Genomic DNA, 11,283 nt, shown 5'->3' on the forward strand with positions numbered 1-11,283 from the left:
ACTCATTTCACATAATCATAATAATGATCAACTGGGCCTTACACACAGGAATCCCACAAGGAGAACATTGTCTGTATCTTGCACAAGGGAAACAGGACTGGGATGAGCGTGGAGGAGATCTGAGATACCTACACCAGGGCACGAGTTTTTAATCCTATGGGAAGGCAGAGGACATGCTGATCCTGAAGGGCTTTGGGGAAGGAAAGGAGATTGGATCTGGGCTTCGGGCTAGGTTAGTGCCAACACTGTCACTGTTGGGAATCATGGAATCCCAGACTGGTTTGGGGTGGAAGGGACCTTAAGGCTCACCCAATTCCAACCCCCTGCCATGGGCAGGGACACCTTCCACTAGAGCAGGCTGCTCGAACCCCATCCAACCTGGCCTTGAACCAGGGAATAATGCTATAGGATAACCTTGCCATTTGCAATTAACACATAGCTCCACTCCAGATCATTGTTTTCTTTAAACACCATTTTCTATCCCCTTTCTGAGCCGGATAAAGCAGCAAAACACTTGCACATCCCCAAACACCCCCACCCCTTTTAAAGAACAAGAAAAGCAGCAGGCAAGCAACGTTACCAGAGCACCAGTGACCTTGCAAAGGATTTCAGTGAGGAATCTGGCTGCTTCCCAAGCAGGCACCTGCAAGGCTGGGCAGATAAACACCGTGCAAGAGCTAATTGAGATGGGGAGGATGTTGCCGTGCAGGAGGAAGCTGCCTGCAGTCAGTGGGAGTCCTGTGGATGGATGCGGAGCTGCTGGGAGCCAGCCCACAGCTCCCAACAGCCTGGCTTTCCTTGCCTGCTCGGTGGAGGTGGAACGAGTGATGCTGAAATGGTTCATTTATGGCTCTGTGGTGGTATTTTTAGAGTTAAACCCAGCTCAATGTAAAGCTTGGCGTTAAGCAAGCATGCAGCAGCCAAACGTCGGGGTTTCACAGATCTGCTGGCAGCAAGGAGATGCTTTCATGATCATAAAACAATGAAGACCCCTGCTGGGGATGTTACTTTGTGCTCCTGAATTGCAGCCTGAAAGAGAGACCCTGCAGATGGGGATGCTGGGTCCTTGAGCTGTACCCCAATTCCAGCCCATCCCTGCATCATCACCACATCTTGCACTGTCCCCAGCCACGCACCCCAGGACGTGAAGCAGGAATACCTGCTCTGCAGCACAGCAGTGTAAAGTGCTTCATGAAACAAGCTGCTCCTCCAGGACCACCGGGTGAATTCTCCATTGCGAGGTAGGTTTGTGCAGTGGGATGCCCAAGGGCTGTGTCCTCACCTACACGTAGATCTAGTCGTGTCATAGGGGTTGCAGCAGCACTGAAGCCAGCCCCTTGCTTTTCTGCAATGAGCTCCATTGTTTCACATCACCTATTCTACTAATTTTTACATTATTATTACAATTACTATTTTATTATATTATTATATATTATTATAATTACTAGTTATTATTACTATAATTACTACTACTAAAACAGCTTCCCCACCTTCCCAGCACCAAACCCCCCCTGTTCCATACTCAACAGCCCAGCTCCCCAAAGCACCAGGACTCTCTCCATACACACACAGTGTTTGCAACGTGCTGTGGGGTCCCTTCAGATGAAGGCACCGCTGGAGCAAAAGGAGTTTATTAATAGGAGGCAAAATGTATTTGCTATATAACACCCGTGATGTTCGACCTGGGGAGGAGACATGGTTGGAGGTTAAAGCAGTAACTTGGTGAACAATGCAGTTTGTGTGCATATATATATATATATACATATGTCTCATAGCAGTCCTTATCAATCTTCCAATACCTAAAGGAGCCAACAAGAAACCTGGAGAGGGGCTTTGGACAAGGGCCTGTAGGGCCAGGCCAAGAGGAATGGCTTTAACCTCCCCGAGGGGAGACTGAGATGAGCTCTTAGGCAGAAGCTCTTCCCTGGGAGGGTGCTGAGGCGCTGGCACAGGGTGCCCAGAGAAGCTGTGGCTGCCCCATCCCTGGCAGTGTTCAAGGCCAGGTTGGATACAGGGGCTTGGAGCAAGCTGCTCCAGTGGAAGGGGTCCCTGCCCGTGGCAGGGACTGGAGCTGGAGGAGCTTTAAGGTCCCTTCCAACAACCCAAACCAGTCTGGGGTTCTGTGCTTCTATGATACACATCTATAAGGACATCAGAAATATATCCAAAATGCCGAGCTATAAACAATGAAAAATACAACTTCCATCCTATAAAACCTCCCTAAAACTCCCTTTCGCCTCCTGGCTGGTGATGCTCCTGCTAACAGGAAAGCATCCATGCCCTTGCCCCGGTGTGGCTTGGCTGAAGATACCAGCATTAGTGCTGTGAACACACTCAGCTAAGAGCGAAGAGAAGTGAGATTGATGTAGGACAGAGTGCAGAAGTACTTAGAAAGTGAAGGCTTGTTCAGGCAGCGGGAGACAGGAAAAGCAAAGGTCATGCTCTAGATGTGAAAGAAGGCAAATTTACAATGGCTGTGGGTGATTTATTTGGCAAAGGAAGGACAGCACAAGTCCTGCTGTCTAAATTAGCTGATCCCTCTACTCTTTATTTATTGTTTGGTACAGCAAGAGCTTGAAGTCACCACGTTGAAGTGGAGTTTGACCTACAGCATGTGCTCTGGCACCCAGGACAAGCTGTGGTCCCAACGGGCACAGCAGTATCCAGAAGGGGAGAAGAAGAGATGTTTGACATGCCCTTTGGTACGATAACAGACTTAGCAGACAAAAGAAATGTGCAAATCCATCTGCTTTCAGTACAGCATTTAATACAGAGCCACGTGGGACATTATTAATTAAACCAGTGAGCATGAACATCAGCGAAACGGGAAACGGGGCAGGGAGATGACATGGATGAGTGCTGGAAGGCTGAGCTGCAGCCTGGAAGGAGGTTAGCAGTGCTTACCATTTTTAAGGTTGACTTTGGCACTAATAAGTAGGGCAATGTCCTAATGACATGTTGTCGGCAGCACCAATAAGGAGGAGGAGGAGCAGGGATATCACAGAGGAAGAAAGGGATTGACCTTGATGCCATGGGATGACAATTATTCGTATTGAATTCTAGGCTTGGTATTAATCACTAGGGCTTTTTTTGCTATGGGATGGGAGCTCCAAGGCTGTAACAACCTAAGGAGGACAATGACATGGAGGTCCTGGTTATCAAAGGGTGATGGATTCATAAAGCACCTGTGATGCCCAAACGTGACATGAGTGTCTCAGCAGAAATGGGGACCTCATCTCCAAAAGGCAACAGTCTGCATCTGTCTGTAGGAAACAGTGATTTCATCTAGGAAGAGCTGGAGAGAAATGGTTGATCCAGGGAGCAAAAAAGGAGACCAAACCACTTTGCCTTGCTAGCTACAGAGCCAAAGGATGTGGATGCTGGATGCTGGACTTGGAGGCACTGAGCAGTGACCTCCAGATAAGAGAAGTGCACTGAGTGCCAACAAAAGACCAAACCATAACTCATCCACTGACTCAGACTGGATATGGGATGATGGCTGGAAACCAGAAGAGACTATGGACTTGATACACCCTTCCAACCGGCATCATGGAACTGAAAATCCCTGTTTCCAAGACAGAGCCTCAGGTGTTCCTCATAGAGACTAAATAACAAACTGGACTTACTGGTTCAGATGGTCCCATCCAGTCTCATGTGCCTAAAGGCCCCTGCTGAGGTGACACAGCAGAGCAGGAGCAGAGGAAAAACTGCTCGAGTACATTGACTCCATCACCTGAATGCCACCTCCATCTCTTCCTCCTGCTCAGTCCCATCCTAAGCACATCCACAGCCCAGCTCCAGCTTGCACGCAGTTGAAGCAGCAAACTCAGCGCTGCCTACACTGCTGAGCAGTCAGCTCAACCCCCAGCTGACTTTTGGGGCTGGATAGTGTCCACCTTCATGTGACTGCAGCGAATATGCAGGCAAATACTGCAACTTGGAGATACTACTGAGTAGTTGGAGTACAACTACTCCAACTTGGAGATACTACCGAGTAGTTGGAGTACAACTCCTCCAACTTGGAGATACTACCGAGTAGCTGGAGTACAACTCCTCCAATTTGGAGATACTACTGAGTAGTTGGAGTACAACTACTCCAACTTGGAGATACTACCGAGTAGTTGGAGTACAACTACTCCAACTTGGAGATACTACCGTGTAGCTGGAGTACAACTACTCCAGCTTGGAGATACTACCACTCCAACTTGGAGATACTACCGAGTAGTTGGAGTACAACTACTCCAACTTGGAGATACTACCACTCCAACTTGGAGATACTACCAAGCAGTTGGAGTACAACTACTCCAACTTGGAGATACTACCACTCCAACTTGGAGATACTACTGAGTAGTTGGAGTACAACTACTCCAACTTGGAGATACTACTGAGTAGTTGGAGTACGACTACTCCAACTTGGAGATACTACCAAGCAGTTGGAGTACAACTACTCCAACTTGGAGATACTACTGAGTAGTTGGAGTACAACTACTCCAACTTGGAGATACTACCAAGCAGTTGGAGTACAACTACTCCAACTTGGAGATACTACCACTCCAACTTGGAGATACTACTGAGTAGTTGGAGTACAACTACTCCAACTTGGAGATACTACCACTCCAACTTGGAGATACTACTGAGCAGTTGGAGTACAACTACTCCAACTTGGAGATACTACTGAGCAGTTGGAGTACAACTACTCCAACTTGGAGATCCTACCGAGTAGTTGCAGTACAACTACTCCAACCTGGAGATACTACTGAGTAATTGGAGTACAACTACTCCAACTTGGAGATCCTACCGAGTAGTTGCAGTACAACTACTCCAACCTGGAGATACTACCAGCCTTTCTCAGCCTGGTGGACTATACCCAGAGGAGATCAAGATGCAGATGAGGGCAGGATAGGTGCCTGTCTCCAAAACCCACCCCATCCTCTTCCTGTCTTAGTAAATACAAGGCTTTTCTCCACACATGGTTATTACATACTCATATAACTGGGCCTTGTGGTATGAGCAGACATCGTGTCTCCTCCTGCTGCTAAAGGTAGGTATCAAGTAACTGCTGAGCCAGAGCTCAGCTAAAGCCACCAAACAGCTCTTTGAACAGCCCTTTCTGGATGGAAGGAAACATCCTGCTCCTTCCCTTCCAGCTGAGAGCAAAACTGGATCCATTTGCCTACATGGGTTACTTCAATGACACTGCTTGGAGCTGATACACTGGGAAATGGTGTCTCCCCAGGAATGTTCTCTGGCACTGAAGTATGGGATACCCTTCACTCACACTATTGAAGTCCTTTAGCTCCCAGATCAAGGTGGTTGCACCCAAACTGCTTGTTGGGATAAGTTCTTGGCTCATACCCATTCCCAAACTCAACTTGGGAAGTGGGCTAGGGACTGTTTGAACAACTGAAGAGTGTTCCCATGCTCAGGAACGCCTCCTGACCCATTTCATTCACTAATACAGACCCAGCCTACGGATCTGATTGGAAATTTCAGGAGGCATTGGAAAAATCCCCACCAAATCTGATACAACTGCCAGCATAAGCAGTGTTCCAAGTATCTCACCAAGATGGGACATGTCCTCTAATGGGGATCTGCAGGAATAGGTTAGATAAAACCACCCTGCTGTGGTGTAGATCATGATTCCCTTCACCAGAAATGGGATGTGGATCACAGGAATTCCTTCCATCCCTATATTTTCAGTTATAATGATGGAGAACAAATTCCTTGCCCTCACGTAGCTTGCTCCAGCCTTCCTTTATAGGCATCCCTCCCTAAATTCTCTCCTCTGTGGCTCAGGAAACCACACAAGTCCCCAGCATTGACTCATTCATCTCTATAGCTACTACAAGCTCTCATTTGCTCCGCATCTTTAGTACCTCCAGAGCTTGAGATGAATGACAAGAACATTAACAACAGGCAACTAATGCTAGAGGCAGGCCCAAGTCTTCCATTGAAGCCTTGCTTGGTTTGTTTCCTCTGGTAGGAAAGGAGATTGGTGGGGAAAAATAATTGCTTTGGTTAAAAGAAAGCCCATAAAAGACCTTTTTTTTGGGTGAAGAACATGAAACCTTGGCTTTGCAATATTACTTCTCGGGGGGGAAATTCATCACTTCGCTACTCACTTCAACACTGCAAAGGGGGTGAAGTTCCCCCTTTCCCTTGTATATATTTTTTCTTCAGGCAACAATATAACAAAAGGAGAAGAGTGCAAGACAGAGAAGGAGGAGGGGAGAAAAACACCCAGAAAACACCTAATTCTACCAGTTTTTCCAAAGAAAAATGGGAAATAGTCATTCTTTCTTGCATTCTTTGCCACTGCCAGCAGCAAATGCCACTGTCTGTCCATTTTAGCATGGATTCCCTCTGGTCCCAGACCCCCAGAATGGCTTCATCCCCCTCCATCCTTAGGTGCAACAGGGAGAAGAGCTCTGCCCATCCCTTCCAGGAGTTCAATCCCAATCACTTGGAAACTGGGGTCACCAGGGCCACCTCTGTGCCCAGATAAAACCCTCAAGGATGCCACCAGATCCTCCTATGGGACACCAAAGAACTGAACAAAAAAAGGCTTCATCCAGCAGCAACAGCTTTCCAAGGAGCTGAAAAACCCCTAGGTTGGGTCCTGAGCCTTATCTAGAGGTCAGGACATTCACACAGACCTAGTGTTCCCACTCAACTTGGTCATTTCTTGGTCCAGAGGCCACCACGAGAAGGGATGCAGAGAAGATAAGGGTGAAGAGAGATGCAACCTGCCCCATAGCACTGCTTGAGCAGCACATGCTTTAGGAAGGGAAACTGAGGCAAGAAGCACCTCGGTGCTGGGACCTGCATCACACCAAAGCACCCCCAGTCACAATGGTGGCAACCAGAACCTCGACCCCAGAAGAACAACAACAAACTGGAGGATGATGCCCCAGAGCTTCACCCTACCCCGATCCTGATGCATTGTGTGGGCTCAGGTAGCTGTGGTTGCCCCATCCCTGGTAGTGTTCAAGGCCAGGCTGGACACAGAGCCTTGGGTGACACAGAACCATTCTATGATATAAAGAGGCTGGAAAGGGGAATCCCTCCCTTTTGCATGGATTTCCCTGATGACCTTGGGCTAGGGGCTTGCTCTATCCCCATCTCTGTTCCCTCACCTGGAAATAATACTGAGGCGGATAAAGCGAGTTTAAAACCCATTACTGGTGTGCTCTTTGGTTTCACCAAGGAACTGCTTCCCAGCCTTGGAGCATCACATTACACTGATGTGCAGTGGTAACAAAGGACTGTAAGGAAATCCCCTCCTGTCTCTTCTGCTGGGGAGCCTTCATCCATGCAAAACCCAGCAAAGGCAATGGAGGACAAGCCCCATATGTGCCATGGAATCCCAGACTGGTTTGGCTTGAAGGGACCTTAAAGCTCATCCTGTTCCAACCCCTGCCACGAGCAGAGACCCCTTCCACTGGAGCAGCTTGCTCCAAGCCCCTGTGTCCAACCTGGCCTTGAACACTGCCAGGGATGGGGCAGCCACAGCTTCTCTGGGCACCCTGTGCCAGCGCCTCAGCACCCTCCCAGGGAAGAGCTTCTGCCTAAGAGCTCAGCTCAGTCTCCCCTCGGGCAGGTTAAAGCCATTCCCCTTGGCCTGGCCCTACAGGCCCTTGTCCCAAGCCCCTCTCCAGGTTCCTTGTAGGACCCTTCAAGCATTGGAGCCATCCTACATCACTAGGAGATGATTTTGGCTGATGTTTAGTCTCAAAGGTTGCCCACATGGAGTCTCCCATCCTTGCAGATGTTGGAAACCCACCCAGGAGGGACTCCTGTGAGCAGCGAGGTCCTTGATAGCAATAAGGATTTGGAGAATTTGGCTTTTAAGAAGAACCCAAACAACAAACAGCACTTAAAAGATGCCTCATTTGAACAGAAAATGAGAACAATTAAGCACAACATCACTTCTGCATTAATGAAGAGGCGCTTATGCTCTAGGGCTGAGCGTCAGGGCAAACACTTGTCCTCCAATATGCTGCAAGGAAGAATAAGTGGGAGAGCAGATGAGCACCCAAAGGGGAAAGAGAAGCCTCAAGGGTGTCCTGACAGCCAAGGGGCAACACAGGGAGGCCTGAATCCTTCTTAGGTTTAAGATCTGAGCTGACCCAACCCCTCTGCTTGGGAACAGCAGGTGTATGAATAGGCTGGAGCAGGTTGGAGGGATGGGAAGGTGAGAAATCCATGTTTAAATCCACATGGAAATAAGTGTAGTTACCCCTTGCACCAGTATACGACAGCAACACAACATCTCTGCAGCTCTAGGACAGCCTTCTGCTTCAGTCCTGCCATCACCAGCCCTGAGCCCACACCTTGCAAGGTGACAGGAAGCTGAGATCCCAATGAAAGGACTGTGTCACTGCTGGAAAAGCCTTTCCTTACGCCTTCTATCCCTGAAAAAACACAGATCCCGAAAACCCCTGGCTGCTTTCTCACATCCCAATCACCACCATCACACCTGGATGGAGCTGTGCCCGCAGCAGCACTCACATCTCACATCCCCAGTAAGAGCCAGAACTGATGCCAAAATGCAGCAAGAAAAGGGCAAAGGGCAAAATCTCCCTGTTTAAACCATTTCCCACCCAGCAGGAACCATGTCTAGCGGGACAGAGAAGCCAAATCCCAGCTTTGTTTTAAATCCGTATGAATTTACTACCTGTTTGAGGGCAGGGAGTCACCTCTGCATCTCCCTAGGGAAGAAAATAAACCATTCCAAGGCATTAAAACCCCCGTAGCATTCACATGGAAACAGGGAGTAAAGGCTGTGATTCCACTTTTGTCACCCCAAACCCCAGCTCTGCTCTCTGCCACCTCCACGGCAGCGGTGGGATCTGCCAAGGAAAGCTCTGGAAAACACAATCACTGCAAACCCTCCTCACACACGTACGTGCAGAGCAGCCCCCCCCTCTCCTCCCGGCTCCCATCACTTTTGTTTTGCATTCCCAACGCATCCAACCAACCCCTTCAGAAACAACAGCATCTCCCAGCGAGGAGTTTCCCACTCTGAATCCCAAACGGGGTCTCTTCCTGGGGTGAAATAAGGACACCCCCTTTCTAAGCCCCGGATGGGGATGGGGGGCAGAAGGATATGCCACCCCCCGCCGCGCTGCGTTAAACATGGCAGCATCCGAAGGCTGCCCCACCCAAGCGGCCTAGGACGCGTGTCAACCGCATCCCGCATCCTGCTGCATCCCTGGGATGCTTTGTCTCGGGAATAACACCAGCCTAGGGGGATGTGTGGGACCCTCCCGTGTGTGGGGCACCCCACTCGTGTGTGGGACCCCCATCTGCCTGTGGGACCCCTAGGATACAGGGGTGCTGGTCCCAAGGACCCTTGGGATGCAGAGATGCTGGTCCTTGGGACCCCTGGGATGCAGGTCCTTGAGACCCCCGGGATGCAGGTCTGTGGGACCCCTGGGATGCAGGTATACTAGTCCTTGGGACCCTTGAAATGCTGGTCCAAGGACCCTCAGGATGCAGGGATGCTGGCCCTTGGGACCCTCAGGATGCAGGGGTGCTGGCCCTTGGGACCCTTGGGATGCAGGAATGTTGACCCTTGGGATGCTGGTCCTTCAGATCCTTCCCCACAACAGCCAGGGATACACTTGGAAAGGACCAGGGTTGACTTGCACATCCCAGAGAGGTGACCCAAACCTCTCCTGCTGAAAGCCAAGCTAGGGGTGCATCTGAATTTGGGGATATGAGAGGGATGGGTGATGGGGAACCTGCTGCAAGCCCATCCGACATAAAGAGCCCATGTATTCAGTACCTGAATAGCAAACACACACCGCTGACACCCAGAGAGGTGGGGAATTTTAAGGACGTCCCCTGGGTGGGAGATGAGCAAATCCCCCAAAACAGTGTTTGTAAGCTGCATTCACCCAGCTCCCAAGGTGGGGATGTCCCTGCTGGAGATGGGCAAAGGGGACTGAAGAGGGGATGAGGATGAGGATGGAGACGGGGATAAGGATGGGCATAAAGGATCAGTACGGGGGGGTCTCACCTGTATGACGAGCTGACCCCCGCTGCCACCTCCTCCTTGATCTGCCTGTTGAGGGCATCAGCAGCCGCCCTGCCCCTGCCCACCTCCGTCTCCTCCACCTTCTTCCGAGCCTTGTCCCTGCCATCCCCGGCCCGCACCGCTTTGGGATGCTCATCCTCCGCTTCGCCATCCTCCTCCTTCCTCTCGGCGCCGGGCAGCACCTTCCTCCGCTTCTCCTGAGCCGGTTTCTCCGGGGACCCACGGTCCAGGGCGAGCACGGGGGAAGGTCCCGGTTTAGGGATCCAGGGATGATCTCCCCGCTTGGGAATGGGCCAAGCGCGGAAATCCTTCTGGTACTGCGTCTCCTTCTCGAAGGGCGTATCCGAGGGCTGGTACTCGCTCTTGGGCTTGCAGCTCGGCTCCGGCCGCTGCACCTTCCACGGCTTGTAGTCGTGCCGCATCACCGAGTCAGCCGGGGGGGACCCGTGAGGGGCCGGGCCGGGCCGAGCCGCACCTGGGGCCGCTTCACCACCAGCACCACCAGCCGCCGCCTCAGCGCCCGGCTGGGTATCGATGGGAGCGGCTGGACCGGGGCGAGCCGCGGGGTGCTCGGTGGCCTCGGAGTACTTGGTGAAGACGAGCGGGACGGCGATGTCCGCCTTGTCCAGCTGGCTCCAGAAGCGGGCGATGCAGCAGGCGCGGCTGATGCAGGGCCACGCCATGGCGGCCCCGAGCCGCAGCCTCCCCGCACGGCAGCCGAGAACCGGGATGCGGGAGGGATGCGGGAGGGATGCGGGAGGGATGCGGGAGGGATGCGGGAGGGATGCGGGAGGGATGCGGAGGGATGAGGGATGCGCGGTAAGGGGGGGGGGGGACAGGGCACGGCACGCACAGGGCACGCCCACGACGTAACGGGAGAGGGGCGGGGCTTGGGCGGAGTGGGCGGGGCTTGGGTGGGGTGGGGGGAGCGGAGGTGAACACGTGTGTTCATGCATGTGCAAGGCGTGTTCATGCACACGCGCGCGCGGTGACTCGGCTGTGTGTGCGTATACATGTACCAGGCGCGCACACGTGTGAGACGTGCATGCGCATGTGGGCGAGGTCACACGGCTGCACACGCGTGTTCAAGGCATGCCCATGCATGCACACACCTGCACGCACACATGCATATATGAACACGTGTGCAGTCACGTGTACAACACGCCCTTGCATGCACACACATGCACAAGCACACACCTGCACGCACACATGCATACATGAACGCATGCACAGTCACGCAT

At 51.7% G+C, this 11,283-nt stretch overlaps 1 protein-coding gene across 1 annotated transcript in view; it reads right to left on the reverse strand.

Moving 5' to 3' along the window:
* MAP6 (microtubule associated protein 6) overlaps positions 1-10,806 on the reverse strand; it is a 37,929-nt gene extending 27,123 nt beyond the window's left edge. The window contains exon 1 of the mRNA XM_062639198.1: positions 10,025-10,806. Coding sequence (XP_062495182.1) covers positions 10,025-10,725 — 701 coding nt within the window. The 5' untranslated portion in view covers positions 10,726-10,806. The remainder of the gene's footprint in view (positions 1-10,024) is intronic.
* Positions 10,807-11,283: the final 477 nt, after the last annotated feature.

The sequence above is a fragment of the Pezoporus occidentalis genome, unplaced genomic scaffold (genome assembly GCF_034315485.1).
Source record: "Pezoporus occidentalis ecotype Australia unplaced genomic scaffold, CSIRO_AGI_Poc_V1 ctg6, whole genome shotgun sequence".
Classification (NCBI taxonomy): Eukaryota; Metazoa; Chordata; class Aves; order Psittaciformes; family Psittacidae; genus Pezoporus; species Pezoporus occidentalis.